The sequence below is a fragment of the Camelus dromedarius genome, chromosome 15 (genome assembly GCF_036321535.1).
Source record: "Camelus dromedarius isolate mCamDro1 chromosome 15, mCamDro1.pat, whole genome shotgun sequence".
In the NCBI taxonomy this organism is placed as follows: Eukaryota; Metazoa; Chordata; class Mammalia; order Artiodactyla; family Camelidae; genus Camelus; species Camelus dromedarius.
The window spans coordinates 62,205,598-62,224,217 of NC_087450.1; the positions used below are offsets into that span (position 1 = coordinate 62,205,598).

The 18,620-nt window shown below is 55.3% G+C and overlaps 1 protein-coding gene across 1 annotated transcript in view; it reads left to right on the plus strand.

The window, feature by feature from the left end:
* Nucleotides 1–18,620, plus strand: part of EIPR1 (EARP complex and GARP complex interacting protein 1) — a 78,704-nt gene that overhangs the window by 36,735 nt on the left and 23,349 nt on the right. Inside the window, exon 4 of the mRNA XM_010985969.3 lies at nt 11,337–11,493. Within this exon, the coding sequence (XP_010984271.2) occupies nt 11,337–11,493 (157 nt within the window). The remainder of the gene's footprint in view (nt 1–11,336; nt 11,494–18,620) is intronic.

An 18,620-nucleotide genomic window follows, 5' to 3' on the forward strand; every position in this document is an offset into this window, starting at 1 on the left:
CTGAGCGTCCAGGGCTTAAGGGAGCACAGACCCCTGCATCCTGTCCCATCGGGGATGGGGACGGGGCCCAGGCCAGCAGTGATCAGTGCTGTGGGGCCAGGGAGCCAGCGGTGCATGTGGGGGGCAGAGCAGAGGGCAGAGCACGGAGGCCGAGGGAGAACTCGGGGGCCGTCCTGCGAGAGCTGGTAGTGGCCCTTGCGGTACCGGCTGGAGGTTCTGGATGTGTGTGACATCTGGTGTGACAAGAGCCCTTGCCTTGGAGAAGTGACCTCTGTGCTGTTCATGGGGTTGGGACGCCAGGGAGGCTCGGGCGGCCCTTGCCTTGGGTCAGGGATCTGGCCCTGGGCATGCAGCCCCCACCTGCAGGGTGTGGGGAGCCTGACCAGTGAGGACGGCTGATGCCCATGTCCCGCCCCCAAGGGCTGGCGCCAGGCTGAGTGAAGCGAGGACTCGGGGCCGCTTTTGGGACTTGCCAGCTTCCCGGTCCTCCACCCCCTCCCCCAGTTCCTGAGTCTCTGGGTCACGTCACCCCCCACTCTCTGCACAGAGGGAAAGGACATTCTCAGGCTGGCATCCTTTGTTTTAAAACTCTGTCCAGGGAGATGACCCAGAGAGAAGACGGGAGTGCCAGTGGGGTGGCTGGGGACGGAGCAGAGCTGTGGGCACCGTGAGGCCAGGATAAAGGCAGAATTTCCCGTCTGCCTCACCCCAGCCTGTGGGGAGACACTAACAGAGCAGTTCTCTTTTAGGAGGAAAGCGAAACGGGCAATTCAAACTCCAGAAAGCTGAGCAGTGCATGAAAACCATAGGGCTGGAAGACTGCCTTTAATCAGGGGAGATGGTGGGTGTGGAGGCTCCCGGGAAAGCGCCTGCGGCCACAGCAGAGTGGCTGCCGTCCTGCGCAGGGACGTGATGGCCTAGAAGGGATGTCCAGGCTGCAAGGAGGGTGGGGCTGTGCCGACACCATGCTCTGAATTTTGGCGAGAGCCCCTCCATGCGTCCTGTGGAGGGTGGCCAACTGAAGGACACGGACCCTTGTTGGAGAAGCCCCGCTCCTGGTTACTCTCCGCACGTGCAGGGCCCTGCGCTACGCGTTTGGAGTGAGATGTGTCTGGTTTTGGAGGCTGAGCTCCCGAGGTGGGCGTGTGCCTCTGCCTTCCTGTAGCGTTTGACCCTGTTTTCAGTGGATGCTTTTCTCTGAGATGCTGAAGGGTCGGTGCCGTCCACTGAGATCTGCACATCTGGACTCGAGCCAAGTGCCTGCCACGCCCACACTGGCTGGCAGGTCCAGGAGTGACACCCGAGGAGCCCGAGGGAGGGATGGAGGGGCTGGGGAGGGGCGGGGGTTGGGGAGGTGGGCCCTGCTGCCCGGCAGCGACCCCAGTCAGCATCTGCTCTTCCCCGGACCACGGCGATGACCATGGCGAGGACCGCGGCGACGGGCTTTGTAAGCGGAAGTGCCTTCTGTGGTTGTGTTGGTGTTCCTGTGTCATTAATGACTGATTTGCGTGATACTGCCCTTCCAACTCCCGAGCAGACCGACGGCGGAAGACCTGTTTTCAGCTGTAGCATTTGGCGTTCACAGTCACGTGCTTGTCTACCCCACGGTAACGTTCAAAGGGGTTGGATAACTGATGAAAATCTCTGAAACGCTGCACATCCAGCCTGAACGCCTTGTTGGGGGATGAGAGGGCTCTGTGTGCTAGAGGCCCTCCACGTCCCTCAGTAGAAGTAGAAGGGGTTGCACGGGAAGTGAGGAGTCGGGGTCAGGAGTGGCCCGCTCCTCCCGCCAGCTGCTTCCACCCCGGCACCGGCTCCCGAGAGCCTCTAGCCCCGTCAGAAGTGATGCAAGGAGAGCCCCCGCTCGTTAGCCCGGGGAAGCACGTGGCCGAGCCGTCTGGGAGTCAGCGCAGTCCTGCTCTTAGGCCTCACAGCCGCGTGCCGGGGGTTTCACAGGAATGATTCCTGGGGAAAAGGAGAGTAAGTCTCAGGAGTAGCCGTGAGGATGCAGGGAACGTGGTGGATGGAGCATCAAGGAAGGGCCGGGTGAGACAGGCGGGTGAGCAGAGCCCGGGAAGAGACCCACGTCCCAGCTCCGGTCCCCGCAGGAAGGGCCTCCCTGGGTTTCTTTTCCTCTTAGGAAACCAGAGAACCTGGCTGATGTCGGGCACCCAGTGAGTGAGGGGGTGGATCTCACGCTGGATGGGTACCAGGCACGTGTCCATCCGTCTGTCCATCTTCCCAGCAAACGCCATTAAACGCCATTATGTGTGTGCTGAATGCTGGGCAAGTCTCTGGATGTTGGGAAGGCAGGTGTTTTCTGGCCCCTGCCCTCATGGAATCAGGTCCACGTTCCTCTCCTCGGCTCAGCGCCAAGGCTGTCGAGCCTGGTGTGAGGACCTTGGTTTTGGAGATCGGTCTGAGGCTGCTCTGCTCCTCCCTGCCGACCTGTCCTTGGACGTGTCCTTGGGTTGGCTGCCTCTCCCTGAGCTGTGGTTTCCTGTCTGCACGTGAGGTGGAGGGCCCCGGGCAGATGGATGCGGTGATACCCAGGGGACACCAGAGCCTGTGCCCTGCGAGGTGCCCAGTGGGGCACAAGGGAATGCAGGGCACCCCTGCCCCCCATCCCCAGAGCACACTGCTCTCTGTGCACTGATGGAAATGCTTCCCACGGCACTGAGAGGAAAACACAAGACATCTCAGAGAACACGGCACTGCAGAGGGCCCGCCCACACTTCAGTGGCCGTTCCGGTCAGTGGCGTGGCGCTGCCAGCTGGCTTGGTCCCCAGGCCGTCAGAGCGCACGCCTGCTGGGAGCCAGCGCCGCAGCCTCAACCAGGACTGTCTGTAGGCTCTGAGGGCAGACTGTTGGCAGATGGCTTTCAAGGTTAAACACGAGGGAAGGCACGAGAGGCCCGAACGGGGGCCACGGTTTAGGGGAGGCTTGGCTATGCACAGGCCTGTGCGCAGGGAGGGGAGAAGGCGATGCTCCACCAGTCAGCTGCTAGGGCTTCGAGTGTTCCAGACAAAAGGTGGAGGGACTGACAGCCCCACTCTGCCTGGCCACGTCCAGGGCTGTGTGAGCTGCGGGGTGGTTGCAGGGCAGGCCTGGCCCGCCACCCTACAAGTGCCGTGTGGAGTGGGGGGGTCTCCCCAGCTCGGGCACAGAGGACAGGCCAGCGGGCCGTGGGGACACTGCTCACACCCGTCCGGCTGGGGGGCGGCGGACTGTGTGTTTGTGGGGGTTCGTCCTCACTCAGTTGAGTCAGCTGGGATCTCATAGATGCTGCACTTACGAGCTCTCACTGGCTCTTTTTTGTGGTGTTGAATGTAAAATTCCCATTTTCCAGCGCTTCTGGTATTTGAATTTGGCCTTTCCGTCTGAACCTCACTCAACTTAACCAGTACGAGAAAGGGGCCTGCACTGTCCCGTGGAATCTGTGGTTTCAGTCTCTCATTTCTGTGAAAAGTACGTGTCATTTGTATTTTGTCTCTTTTTCTGACTCATCTGTGGGAATTTAGGAATTTGAAATAATCACAATTACTTTTGAAAAGAGAAGAAAATTCAAATAATTTATTTTAGAATCAGGTTTCAGCACAGGGTTTTAGTTTGAGGTGATTGGACGGGTAGAAATGAGCTCTATTCAACAGGGAATGTTACAACTTAGTGACTTAAGGTGCATTTTGAATTGGCCATCTGAGAGCTTCTGCGGGACCCTTGGTGGGAGGCCGAGGTCTCTGCACACAGCAGACACTCACACGCCGCGTCTGAGGACCGTGGCTTTGGAGCAGCTGACTAAATCCTGACCCTGTCCTCGTGTTTTCATCTTGTCACTGGAACTGCTCCCTTCCATTTGCCTTTTCTCATCATTTTGTTTTGTTCTGCTTTTCCTTCTAACAAGAAAGATATAAACGTTCCTGGTGACGGGGTGGAGCTGCCCTTCCCCACCCTCCTCCCTCCTCCAGGGCCGGTGAGGGACGCCAGCAGCCGGGGCAAACCCACTGCAAACCCAGGGCACTTTTGGGCAAATGGAGAGATCGAGTTTCCATGTTTCTAAGTTGAGTGGAGTTTTGCGTTAATGAGCGCAGCCCGCTGCTGGCGCGGCCGCAGGAGGAAGCGCAGGAGTGAGCCTCGCCCGCAGATGGGAGGAGCTGGTAGACCAGGTCGCTGTGCGGGGCGCTGCGTGTGGACACCACCCGGCCCCTGGCCCGGCCCCGTCTTAGGAGGTGTGCACAGGTGTGCACACCACCCCGAGCAGGAGAGAAGTGACAGGAGGTGCGGAACCAAGGAGAGGGCGGGGCCGCCGTGCAGGCAGCTCTCAGAAGGGACCCAGGGCTGCAGTGACCGGGACCGTGGAGCGAGTTCCTGCGGGCTGAGCAGGGCGCCCGTATCCTCGCACTGGCCCTGGTCACGGAGCTGTGCCTGCGCATCCCGCTGAGCGCAGGCTCATTCCTGGAGCCACGCTGGTGGGGCTGGGGCTTTCATGGGAATAGACCTGAGTGCCCCTCCCTCTGCAGAAGGGCTTGCTCACTAGTATTAAAACTGGGTGGGATACTTGCTCATTTATTCAACAGACATGCTCTGAGTTCTCACCACCCACGAGGCACGCGGGGCAGTGAGTCCTCCACGGCCCTACCTCCCTGGGCTCAGATTCTGCCCTCTGAATGCCCGTCTGTCTGTCCACGGCCCCCGCTGCTACCCAACCGCGAGGAGCAGCGCAGGAGGGAGAAGGGCACCTGCAGTTGGGAGGCCGGGGTCCGGCTCTGGGTGAGCCGGCGGGGCGGGTGTGGGGATGTCTGACCATGAGGTCTGGTTGCCTTGTCCTCAGACCTGGGGATAAAGGCACAAAACCATATGGGGGAGGATGCGTGCTGAGGGGCTCAACGGGTGACTTCCCTGTGGGGACTCAGGGCAGGTTTCCCCCAGACTTGGTCCTACTGGTTGCACGGATCAGGGATGCTCCAGGGCCTGCCCAGATCTCTTCTCTCTCTTCTCCACCGCCAGCCACCCCACCTGCCTGGTGTGCTCTAGGGCACTTCCCCTCTGTGCCCACCTGTCTCAAGCCACAGCCAGCCACCCGCCTAACCCTGGCCACTGCAGTCGGGAGCCATTTCCACAGATGGCATCTCCCCTGCCCCCACCCTCCGGCTTCTGGTGCTGGGGGGTGAGAAGCCTCTTTCTCCTTTGTTCCTGCCTGCAGGCTGCTTCCTGCCCACAGGCCCCAGGAGGCATGGTTCACGCAGGACGCTCTGTGGACCACTGAAAGGGCCCTGACTCTGTGGGAGGGCATTTTGGGCACCTCCCTTGGGCTCACGGGCAGACACGAGAGTTACACCTGGTCAGGTGGGTGCTCAGTGGAGCTGCACCCCGCCTCATTCATCCTGCTCAGCCTGTGTCAGACTCAGAGACAGCTGAAATCTCTAAGAATAGCCTCAGATTCCGACTTGCAGTGCCCTGCGGACACCTCCTCCCCTCCAGCTGAATCAGATTATGTCCCCAGCTGGGCACCGCTAGCCCTTTAGCTGAGCCGACCGGAGCGGCTATTCAGGCTTACAAAGGCCCTAATCTCCTTTGAGTCCCCTAAACTGGGACTTATAATCCCTGCAGCCCTCCACACACCGCGTGGGGACAGTTGGCAGCCTCAAGGATGCATTTTCCATTCATTTGCCCGATTATCTTTTTATCTCATTAAGTGCCTTTGGCTCACGTGTTACATGGAAAAGCTAGACTGGCTTTTCAAATAAGCCTTCAAGACACAAATCGGTATTTTCCCTTTCAGAGCGATGGGCCCTCCCAGAGCCAGGAGACTTCATTTTGTTTCTAACTGTGGGGCTAGTGAACCGCGTGATTCAGGGGAGGGTGGCTCATTTCCTCAATTGTAGAATGGGGGCGTGGTGCAGGGGTTCCCTCAGCTGGGATGACCTTGGGTCTGAATCTGTTGAGTGAAGCAGCTTGGCTTGTACAGACGCCAGCCTGCCCTCTGGGGGCTCCAGTCACTGTAGTCCTAATTCAGCACGGGACCGTCTTTAGGCGAGCTTTGAAAGCAGAGATAAAAAAGAATGCCTTACTGGTTATTACAGCATTTTCCTTCTAAAGATCGGGTTTTCCTTCCTAAAAGCACCTTGGTTTCTTTGATAACTGGTGGATGTGTGTTGAATGCTCTACCGATATTCCTGCAGATATGGAAATCCTCAGAGTTCCAGAGCCAATTTGCATGTCTCGATGGGTACACCTCCAGCGTTTCTCATCTAGCACTGTTTACCTTCAATTTCATCTGCTTCTGAGGATTTGGAGAGTTTCTGATAATGCGTACCATATTTCTTGGATCTAAAGCACACTCGTGATTCAGCAAATTTTGCAGCTTTGCACATTTCGAGGGTGGAGTGGGGGTGATGTTGACAGGTGCATCTTATGGGCACCGAAGTCTAACTTTCTGATCCTCCTTGGGATAATTTCTAGTGTTTACATGTTTCAGTAAGGGACTTCGCACTTACCTTGTACCCATCAAATTTTCAGAGTAAGTTCTGGAAAGAAAAATTTATAATCTTTCAGAAAATCCAGATTTTCTATATGCTAGAAATTCTCTTAAGCCTTGTACTTCTTACGAATTTTTAGAAAAATGTATTGGTTCAGCACATTTTGCGAAAGTCTTGTTGCTGACCTGGGTCTTGGGCTGTTTCAGGCTTTACTGGGGCTCATGCTGCAGCGCCGGGGGAGAACAAGAAGCAGGTGCCCTTAGGTCCTTAAATGAGGTGCGGGTGGGGCACATGGGTGGGTCGGGTGGAGGGAGGCTTGGGCGGGGTCTGCTCACCCCCTTGGTGGTACTGTGTGCCGGGATTGTGCACAGAACCTGCTTTTGCTCCCGGCCCCTCGGAAGTAGCAGTTGGTTTGTGGCCTTTTTGAATCTTACTGTTCATAGTTGCCCTGACTGACTGCACATGTGTGCAGTTATTTTTGGCCCCTTATGGTTTCCTTGAGTTCTGTTGCTTGAGATGTCTGTCCAGGTACAAGCCCTTGGGTAGAGGGTGCAGGTCCAGCCTGCCCCAGTATCTAGTGGTTTTCTTTTTGTCTTATGTGAGCCCATCCATTACGTGTCCCGATCCCACCTGCCCCGTGGGAACTCCCGTGGGACTCTTCACCCTGTGGCATGCCCCCAGCCGTGCCCTGGCTCCCTTGTTCAGATCTAAGATGAGCCCAGTGGAGGAAGGTTTGCATGTTATCACATCCACAGTGTCCACACACTGGGTTTCCCTGGTGGTAGGCTGTGAAAGTTATGGAGGCCGTGCCCCCTCCTGGCGCACACAGGAGCCAGCCGTGTGTCACAGGACCACATGGAGGTGTGTGCACGTGGGCTTCAAGTGTGGAATGAAGGCTGTCCTCTCCAGCTGTGCACCTCGTGGATTCACGGGCATTACCATTACTTCCTGACTCATGTCCCAGCCTGTTTTCTGATTTGTCCATCTTTTGTGCTGATGCTGGGCCATCCATCCTGAAGTGTGGTGCTCTCAGCCCTCCTTTTGTGTTGATTTGAGTTCTTTTTCCTGCCAGGCACTTGTGTCCTGACTCAGAACCACCAGCCTCTGCCCATTATCTGGAGCAGACCCTCCATACTTCTTGTCTGGTCCTCAGAGGGCTTCATACCTCACTTCTCTCAGCTTTAAGTCACCTTGCTGTAGCCCAGATTGAGCCATTGGCCATTCTCCGTCTTCCGAGTCCCCTGGGTCCTTAATCCTACTTTTGAACACCTTTGCGTTTCTTTCCGTGTGCCCAAACCTTCCTCGGGGCTTAGGTTAAACAGCTGCATTCCCGGCACTCTTTCCCTGTAACCCTGTCCCGGAGGGAAGGGCCTCTTTCCTTTCACACTTCCCCTGGATCTCTCTCAAAGCTATCGCCACTCTTGACCTTGTGTTATTTAACCATTGGACTAGGTTTTGCATCCTTGTGGGCAACATCTGTGTCTGACTCAGCTTCATACCTTATTGTCTTTCAGTCTTTCTCTGGGACTCCTGTGCTTCTGACCAGCCAGCCAGGCCATTGTCCTCCGGCCTCGAGTGTGTGTGCTTCTCCTGCCCACAGAGAGGGTGTGTTTGGACTGTATCATGATAGCAAATGGGGCAAAACCATCCATAGTTTCCTCTCCAGAGAGACACAGATAATTCCCTGGCCCTCTCTTCCCTGGGGTAGGAAAGGTTGGGTCTGGAGGGCAGCGTCCACAGGTCCTGGACTTGAGGTTGAGGGAACAGCTCTGAAAAAGACCCACGTCCAACAGCATAGCCGTGAGTGGGGCACCCCCTTTGCTGGGCTCCTGGTGGCCCATGGTCATCTGCCAGACTTTCTGCAGAGGCCAGAGAGGGGATTAGACAGGGCCCAGTCCTTCACTTCCTTGGTCCTCAAAGTAGGGGCACGTCTCCACCGCCGTCTTTGCCAATACTTAGTGGTGTTGATCTTCACGTTAAACTTGATCTGTCCTGGCAGCTATGTCATGTGTCTCATTTTGGTTTTATTTTGTGTTTCCTCAATTACTGTCAGTGTTGAGCGTCTTTTCTGGTGCTCATTGACCATTCATATGTTTTCTTCTGTGAAATGTCTGATTCAGTCTTTTGTGCATTTAAAAAAATTGGGTTATTTTTCCTATTACTGAGTTGTAAGAATTCTTTATATATTCTGGATACAAGCCCTTTCTAGACATGTATTCTGAGTATTTTCTCCAGGTTTCTCCAATTTTTTAAACAGTCGCTAAGAGCAGAAGTCTTAAAGTTTGATGATGTTCAACGTCTGCTGGTGAATGGAAGTTCTTAATTTTAATTTGGTCTGTTGCCAGTCTTTTCCTTCGTGATTGATTAGTGGTTTTTCTGCCCTGATTAATAAACCTCTGCTTATTCCAAGGTTGTAAGGATATTCTACTATGTATTCTAGAGAAGATTTTTATTATTTCATCTTTCCTATTTTGACTTATCTGGACTTAGTTTTGGGGTGTGTTGTGAGGTAGAAATGCAATTCACTTTTTCATATGGATGTACAATGGATCCAGCTTCTTTTATTGAAAAGACCATCGTTTGTCCACTCCAAAAATGGCATTATGTTGTAAACTAGGTGTCCATCTTTGTAAGGTCCGTTTCTGGATCCATAGTCTTTCTCTGGGCTATTTATCTATCTGTGTATCAACAGGAAACTGATACCAGATTGTAAAGCATCCAGTTTGTTCTTCTGGATCACTGTATTGGCTGTCTGGGCAGTTCATATTTGTATGTAAGTTTTAGGACTTCAGAGGTAGGTTTTTGATTTCTATCAAAAAACAAACAAAAAAACCCCAGAAAAACCGCTAGAACTTTGGAGCTCACGGACGGCAGTCGGGAAGCTTCCATCCATGAGCATGGCTCGCCCCTCCATCCACTGGGCCTCTGCTGCCTCTCAGCGGTGTTCTTCACTTCACTATCTGTAGTTTGAGATGTTACTGGATGTTTCATTCTTTAATTTGATCATTGATTCTTCTTCAACTTTTGTTTGCTGAACTTTTGTTGCTAATCTATAGATGTCAGTTGATTTTTATGTGTCACCTTTATGTTTAGCAATTTTGCTGAAGTCCCTGTTTTATTTCTGATATCTGTATGTGTACCTGTAGATCCTCTTAAGTTTTCTGCACAGGTAAGCGTGAGCAAGTAATAGTATTTTTATCCTTTTCCTATTCTTATACCTTAACTTTTTTTCTGGCCGTAGTAAGTAGTTAGGACTCCTAGTAGACTAGACTGTTCACCAGAGGTGGCATCACACAGCATTCTCATCTCGTTCCTCTTTCCAAGGGGAAAGCGTTTACTATGTCACCCCCAGCTGTTATGTTTGCTGGGTGGGCAGACAGCACAGGAAGAGTTACTTTCCTGACACTTGAACAAAATTCTCCAAAGAAGGGCTTGTTCAGCGGGGGACCTGCCGCTAGGCCTGCCTCTGTACCGCAGCTGTTTTCGCTGTCCGGTACCTTGTGTCATTCTGTGTAGCTTGCTCTTGATGCAGTGCAGCCACGGTGTAGTTCTCACATTATTAGTTCCCTCACTTTGCAGATTAGACGTGTCTTTTTGTGTCATTTGGGAGGATTCAGATAGCCGGTGCCTCCGCTGGGTGAATGTTTCGGGCGTTCACTTTGCAGCTGAGGGTTGCCAACTCTCCCTTCATGAGTTACCCTCCTGTTTTCAGGAGTCCACTGCCAATCTCATGGGCTCTACAGAGAGAGTGCAGGGCTGGAAATCTCAGGGAAAATTAATTTCTCGTGTAGACAGAAACCGTCCCAGTCAGAAGTGGGACATTTTTGAAAGTACCGTAAGGCCTTTTGTTTTTTTCCTTATTTCATGTGTGGGAATCACTACTCATGGGTGTTCTTTTTCTACAATTCTTCTGTGTTTTTCTCTTGATACCAAGTGATGATTTAATGTTGAAGCCTGTCCATTGTTTCATCATTGCTTATTAAAGACCGCCTTTAAAAGGAGAAGGCGTTTGGCATGTATGCTGTTTAGAACTAAACGGGAAGCAGATTTTGAAGGGACTTATACTGGGGAATGTATGATTCAGTGTTTGTCACCTAATGTTAAATCTGTTCCTTCTTGTTTCCTTTGTCTTTTTGTCTTGTTTTCAGTCTTATTGAAAGATTATCTGGAGGGCAGAGCCCAAGACCTGGGCACGTTCCCTGAGAAGAGGTGACCCGTCTCTCTTGTCTGTGCTTAGTCTCTCCATCCACAAAGCGGCTTTTCAAGGGGTTCCACAGATGCATCTTCTAAATCAGGGGTGTCAGGCCTGAGGGGGTGCTGGGCAGCCACCGGCCGGAGCCTGCAAGGACGCCCTCGTTTGTGGGCGATGCTGTGCCCAAGTGGCTGGCGGGGCAGCGGAGGATGTCACAGTGGGGTCCCCGGCTGCTCTCCGCCAGGGCTGAGCCTGCGGTGCCCCGGGCCCCGCTCAGTAGATGGGGCCGGGAGCACCACAGACACCGTCTAGTGCGTACGTGTTGGGGGAGCACACGCAGGGCACTGGTCCCTGTGCAAGGTTCTCTCACAGAGGTCGGAGGGAAGAGCTGTCTCATGTCCATCTTAGCACCCAGCTGCCCCACAGTGATTATATCTGTAGGGCCTCCACCCCCATTACACTCCCTGTTTTGAAGAACTTTTGAAGAAGAACAGGAGATTGATTTTGAGGAAATTAAATTTTCTTGTGAAACAGGATGATGTTCTGGAACAGGGGAGCAGGGGTGGGGCGCTGCCTGCCTGGTCAGCGCGGGGCAGGGGTCTGGGCGGGGCGCTGATGGCTGGGCAGGGGGGTCCCCACGCCCTGCTGACCTGTCGCTTGTTGCTCAGCTGCAGACAGCAAGGTGCTGACGTGCGCTGCGGTGTGGAGGATGCCCGCAGAGCTGGAGCCCGGCGGCCACGAGTCCCCCGAGGACGCAGCGAGCCCCGCACACGCCCTGGAGCTGCTCTGCCACCTGGACCACGCGGCCCGCGGCAGCACTGCCTGGTAGGTTCAGCCCTGCACCTGGCAGGCCTGGAGGTCAGGCCCACGCCGCAGAGGCCTCTCTGGTCTGCGAAGAAGGTGACACCCACTGCCTGCTTCTGTCTTTTTAGTGCCAGTTGTTCTCCTGATTAGACACGTGGGTGGAAGCCCCACTGCACACGTACTGAGAGAGGCTGCATCCAGTCCCCGGTCTTCTGAAGTCAGGTTTTTTTGGCACCTGCCCGGTGGGGGGCTGGCAGTCAGGTACTGTGCAGCCTTATGGTGCCTTTACCTCAGAAATACACTTTTACTCAGCAACCCTGTGCGTAAGGTAACTGATTTGTGGCTTCAGGCTCAAGGCTTATGGTTTCTTCCTCTGTGGACATAGCGTGGAGGCCCCACATGCCCCTCTCCGTAGCTTCGGCCCACATTCATTTCCCCCAAGTGTCCTGTCCTTTGCCGTCTCAGAACGGAGAGATGCCACCACCATCCCTCAGTGCCCCCGGCTGCCCCGCTGTGGTGGCAGGAGTGCTGTGCCCCAGGGCGGCCCTCGGACCCTCCGCAGGACACTCGCAGCCCCTCTCCGGGCGCTGGGCCTTGGCCCACTCACAGAGCCATGCTTCCTAGAAGGGGCCGGCTACGGTGTCTGCGCTACAGTCATCGTGCTTTACTAACTCCGGAGCACCCCCGCGTGCGTGTGTGTGCATGAGAGCCAATTAAGCCAACTTAATCCAGGAGATGTTATTAAACACCTGCTGCACATGCTGCCAGGCTCCAGGGACCCAGGGTGATGGGTCGGGGACAGGCCTCAAGGACTCACATCTCTCAGGGAGACCATGGTGTGAACAGCGAAGCGAGACCCCGGGCCGGCAGGGACAGCCCTGGAGTCGTGATGAGCTGGGTGCTATGGGCCCTCCGGGGAGAAAGTCATTAATTTTGACTAGAGGAATTGGTGGTGACACTTGGAGCTGGGACCAATCCCAGTCCCCAGCGTCACCCACGTCTGGAGGCAGGGGGGTTGCAGAGCTGCGGGCCCTGTGGCCAGGGGCCCTGGGAGGCCTTTGTCTGTCTGCGGGGTCTCTTCTCCCCAAGGCATCTCACCGTCCGCAGAGAAGGAGGGTTGCAGGGGGTGTCCTGCCCCCCTGGGGAGCTGCCTCAGCTGCCACCGCACAGAGCTGTTCAGAGCCCATGTCTCAGATGACAGCCCTGTTTTCCTAGCAAACATTTGCACGTGTGTGTGAGTGAGAGCGTGTGCATGTATGCGTGCATGTGTGTGCATGCCTGTGTGAGTGTGGGAGCTTGTGCATGTGTGTGTGCCCATGTGTGCGTCTATGTGTGTCTGTCCCAGGAGCTGCGCCGGCACCGGGGGAGTGGCTGAGACACAGCACAGGCCTGCAGTCACTGTGGGAGGTCCATGCCTTTGAGCGGTGCAGCAAGGGGGTGTGCTCGGAGGAAGGAACTTTCCCATGTGGGGCGTGGACAAGGAGCTGAGGGAGAGACTGTCTGTCTGCCTCCCACCCCGCAGCTGGGTCCACACTCCCCATCACAAGTGCTGTCAAGCCACAGGCCAAGCCCGTCCACCAGTGTCGTCCGGGAGTGAATCCGCATTGCACACTTGTGCTCTCACACCTGCGAAAGGGACACTTGTGGACATTTCAGCACATCTTCCTCAGGTTCACCGGGATGCTGGTATTCCGAAGCTACCTCATTGTTCAGAGTATTTCTTGAATTCTTTCTTGTTATGTGTGTCCAGCCTTTTCCCTGCAGTGCAGGTGCAGGAGCAGCACTGGGGACCCTTGTGCCCCCGCCCGCTCCCCAGCGGGTACCCGGCCTGGCTGCCAGTCAGGGTCCTCACCAGGAACGAGGTGAGGGGACGGCCCACGTGTCCCATGTGTGCTCAGTCATGACGCCTTTTTATGTCCACCGCCCTCTCCCCGCGCCCCGTGCTTCGTCCTGGCAGTGTCGGGTCTGCGCCTCCCTCTCCCCATAATAGGTCACTTCCAGTGTGTTCTGCACATTGCCCTTGTCGTCCCGCCCTGGAGGCTTGGCCTGGCGTCGCTCCTTCCTGCTTGTTCTGCATCAGACTCCTGGTCGCTGGGCCGCTGTCCGTGTAGGCGCTTGGCTGTGGACGCACGCCTGGCCCCGGCACTGGGCTGCTGTGAGTGAAGGTCCCCTGAGCCTCAGCACGCCGGTGCCCCCGGCTCTGCGTCTACTCTCTCCTGGCCGAGGCCGCGAGCTGCCGGCCGGGTGGGGCACGTCTTGTTTTGCGGAAGTGGCCGCACTCTGCTCCGGAGCAGCTGCTGATGACCCCCCTGCCAGCCGTGTCCGAGGGTCCAGTCGCCGCATCCTCACTGGCATTTGGGTTGTCGTGTGTGTTCTTTTATGCGTCGTCAGTGGTGTCGAAGTCTCATTAGTAGACAGGGAGTTCAAGTTCGGGAAATTTAAGTCCGGTGAACACGTGGATGTGAAGGGTGCTGTTTGTGGTCAAGTGGGAGACAACGGTGGTTTTTCTTTGCTTGCTTGCTTTCCTTTTTGGTGTATTATTTGGGCAGAGAGCAGTTCCATGAGAGGAGCCCCCAGCCGTCCTGACTGCTGGCTGCTGCTGGGGGTGGGGGGCATCCAGGGTGCCACATGGTGCCCAGCGCACGAGCTGTTGCTGCCCCGATGGGCAGGGCTGAGCTGTGAGGCTCCTGTCCTCGGGCCACTTGGCCTCCCTCACTCTGGGGCAGCACAGGGCGTGGTGTGCACGGCCCCACATCTGCACCTCAGCAAGCAGGGTCAGGCAGTGTCCAGGGTCTCCTGTGCTCACCTGCCCTGAGGTGGCCAGACGAGCACTGGAAAGTCACCGTTTCTCTAGATTAGCTCTCCGTTCCGGAAAAGGAGGTGATGTTTCATAGCTGTGCTGATGGCTCCGTGGCAGGGTCCCTGTGGAAATGTACCTTCCAGGTCTGTAAATAAGGCTGTGAAGGGGTTGGGGTAACATGCCCCTCAGACCCCCCCTAGACTGATTCCCCGGTTCTACACTGTGGGGATGCAGGTCCTGATCTGACCTGGGTTGGGGGCGGGGGGTGCCTCTGACCCGCAGCATGCAGCTCCTCTCGGCTCAGTGTCCCTCTTCAGAGAGGCCCTTTTTTTGATTGCAAAGGAGAAGTATTTTATCTAATTAATCAATTAATTTTCATTGAAGTATAGTTGCTGTACAGAATTACGTTACAGGTGTGCAGCACAGTGATTCACGGTTCTTAAAGGCTGTGCTCTGTTTATAGTTGTTATAAAATATTGGCTGGATTCCCCGTGTTGGGAGAGGTCTTTCTTAACCATTCTATCCGAAACGACCACTGCTCCGCCCCCACTCACGTCTCTCTGTCATTTTGCCCAGTTTCATCTTTCGTGGTAGCAGTTGCCACCACCTGACACCCACCGTCTGAGTTTGTGCTCCCATGTGTTTCTCTGTAGATGGCGCTTCCCCAGGCAGGGGCTGTCCAGGGGCACCCTCAGCACCACGGACAGTGCCTGGCGCACTCTGGTACCCGGCGTTTGCGGAAAGGAGGGAGCTGGAGCCGTGGTAACGATGTTGATGTTGAGTTGTGGCTGTGAACCGGGCCTGAGGGTTTGCCGCAGCCCCGTGTCCATTTCCCACAGTGACCCTGTGCAGTTGGGACCGCTGCAGGTCAGCTGACTGGGCCAGAGAGAGGCGGAGGCAGCGTCCACGGTCACTCAGTCCTCAGTGGAGCAACTGGATTTACAGCCGGGCAGCCTGACCTCAGGACCCTACACGTCACCCCAGAGTCGCGTCCCTGCGGAATGAGGGGCGGGGCCGTTTGGTCTGCAGGCTGATTCCGGAGTGGAGTTAGCTGCAGGGAACAGAAGCACGTCTTCAGCGGAGTAGGCTTTGCAGATCTTCCCACATATCCCTGCTAGTCCTTCCTGGATGGTTGGCGGGAGGGGCCCTGCTGCAGGGGCTCCTCATTTCCTGCGTGTTACAGTCACCGTCTTTTCTAATGTGCTTTCTCCTTGCCCTCTTGGTTTGCTCCTGTGGTCACTGTGGATGGTTGTGTAAGAAACTGAGGGCCTGGGGTCGGTGGCCCAGGGCTCTGCCTGAGGATCTGTAGCTATTCATGCCATCCCTGCATGGGCCCCGCTCCCTCGTGCAAAACGCGTTGACTGGGGTGGAGGGTGTCTCTGACGCTCTTCCGGCTCTAAGTTCAGCAGGCGCAGTGGGCTCGCTGTCACACGTCCTCAGTGCCGCATGCTTCTTCTCTAATAGTAGCTCAGGACACTCCTTCCAGTCCACCTCTCACACTGAGGTCGGGGTGCCCGCTGCTCTGCCACGGCCATGGCCATGCCATCCACGTGAGGTCCTCCTGGGGTGAAGTCAGTTCAGCTGGTAGCTGGCTGCCTGCAGGGGTTGGGTTGAACCAGTGGGGATGCTTTTACCAAATTGTGGTATTTTAGCTGTTTTCAGTGTATCTCATCCTGTCATCCTCCAGGTGATGTGTGAGCTGCCTAAAGCCTTTTGTAACAGGATGGAATCAAGATAAGTAATCTGGATAAGTGGAATTAATAAAATTCTTCCTCATTATGTTAAGGACACTGAGGTCAGAGTTCACCCCAGTGTCACATGTGTAGCGGACACTCACTTTTGGGGGGTGGACAGGAGGGGCTCTCCACAGTTCCCTTCTGTGTGCTGCGGGTCATCCTTCTCTGGAGTCAGGCTCTCCTCGGGTCAGTGACTGGTGGGTGTGCTTTTACCAGCATACGCAGTGTCTGCACCGATGGTGAGCTGCGCCGTGGGAGTGGGGGCTGCAGACCCCCCGAATTCTCTAGGGCCTCCTGGCAGCACACCCCCATCTCTGTTCACTGCAGCGCATTCTGGAGCCCCGGTGAGGGGCAGGTTTTCGGGAACGCAGCAGGTAAGAGCAGGCGGGAGGTAGCTGTCCTCCACGCCGGCTCACGGAGAGGTTGGGCGAGTCTCAGCGGTGCATCTGTCGTAATCGGCCGAGGGCTGATCAGCCACAACAGCATGATTTCACAGCTCTCCACCTCCTTTTGGTGGTGAAGAGGCTCTCCAGCGTGGAGGAGTGACGCACCGTGGCCGTAGATTAATGCTCCCTGCTGGAGAGTGGAAGCAAAGTCAATTCATGGGAACAGCGCGCCGGTTCCCAGGTGGTGGCTCAGGAGCAGTCACACAGACTGCGGTGTTTCCTGGATGGGACGTCTCCTTAAAGGAGAAGTGACTAAAATCAGAGACCAGCAGCTATGGGGGATGGAAGTGAAATTACCGACACTCAGCCACAGGCTCCTCCACACACTTTCCCCACCCGGGGCGTGGCGGGGCGCGAGGAGTCAGCGCAGCGGGCACCCGGGTGTTGCTCTCATGTCGCTGCAGATGCCCTTGGCACTTGGACACAGTGACCACCGACTTTTGCTTTCTGAGTGAACTTTGGGGGAAAGGTACCTCTTCCGTGTTGATGGAGGTAAATGTCGCTCTGAAATGCCAGGCTGAGAGTCGCTGGGAATCCCGGAAGTGGGTGCACACATTGCCAGTATTGCTAGAAAAAGGAAAAAGGCGTAAGCATTGGTGTTGGGCTTGGAGAAGAAGCACAAGAAAAGAGACTTGTGTGGGTCCCCCAGATGCTTGCGGTGGTTTGGCCAGAGAAAGAATGTGGCCTCATCTCTGATTTTGTGTTTCCTCTTTTTAGTTCGGTGTGACAGAACCGTGTGAGCTGGCTCAGGTGAATGTTACGAAGAGTAAATTCAAAGTTACCCTTAGTATCTTACAGAAGTTGTCTTAGAGGTTAAGTCAAAAAAGAAGTTTGAAATTTGTAAAGATCCTGTGGTATGACTCTCCTGTCAGTGACGGCGGAAAATCCGCTGTGAGTGCGACAGTGTCCTCACTGAGTGTTTGTCAGATTTTACAAGATCCACGTTCGTGCTTTCTGGCTTCACCTGACCTAGATGCACTGAGGCGTGAGATTTTTAAACGGGAGCCCGGAAGTTGATTGGTTCATTACTGAAGACGCCCGCTAGCTTTAAAAGAAGCCGGAATGATGCCCAAATCCCTAATTTTGTGTAGGAAAAGGACAGTCTGTGGTATCACAGGACAGCGTAAAGATGTCTTCCTCTTTCACTTTGGTTAAAGTCTCTGTTGTCAAACGAGGTGGCTGTCTGAGCCGCCCTTGTCCCTCGTGAGGGTAACTAACTACGACAGGGGTGGTGAGGAGGAAATAGCAAGACGCAGCGTGTAGGTACAGCTTGTCCGGGAGGAGCCAGACTGCGGAATCTGAACACACGGTACAGAGGGTGTAAGTATTTACAGTGCAGGATAAATTCGTATCCTTTCTGAGATTCCAGTTTAAGTTTCCATTAGACAGCAGGGTTCGAAGTGTCTCAGTTGGTCCCCTCAGGAACCCAGAGGGTCTTCCCCAGAACGTGCTGGGCAGACACGCACCACTGTGCCCAGGGGAGAGTTCACAAGGGTGTCTTTTTTGAAGTTCTGTTTGTGATTATTTACACTTGAGGTTTAAATAATTTTAATCATTAAAAATTTAAATCTGAAGGGCCATTGACTCGGCCGTGAGAGTTTTCAACTATCGTTGGTTTTTCTTCTACTGTTTGAAAAATAGGGTGTGGGAGGGGGAGGGGGAGGGGAGCCCAGCCTGCTGATCGGAATTCGGACGGTGCTCTTTCTTTCAGAGCGGGTTGGGCTTCCAGGCTAGCTCTGAACTTGCTCGTCAGACACAGGAGCAGAAGCCTTGAACTTCTTGGACTGGCCACTGACCGCGTGGCACCCACCCCCTCTGCACCGTCTGGGGGAGTCTGCAGTGAGCACCCAGCAGGCAGGCCTGTGAGCTCGGGGCTTCGGGGCGCGGGAGTCAATCATCTCAGTGTCGTGGGCCCGGCTCTCTCTGGGGCGGGAGGACCAGCCAGGAGCCTCCCCGGGAGCACGGTGCGGTGGTGTCCGCCGGCTCCCATGTCCACCCGGTGTTGTGGTAGATCCTGGGCCTCGGACGTGCCCCGCCCGAGGGAGGCTTTTGAGGAGTCAGGTCTCCAGCCCACACACTTCCCAGCGCTGAGCTGTGAGTGCGAGTGCACGATCTTGTTGAGACACGTGCGTGGCTGGTGGAGATGGAGTAAACGCAGACTTCCAA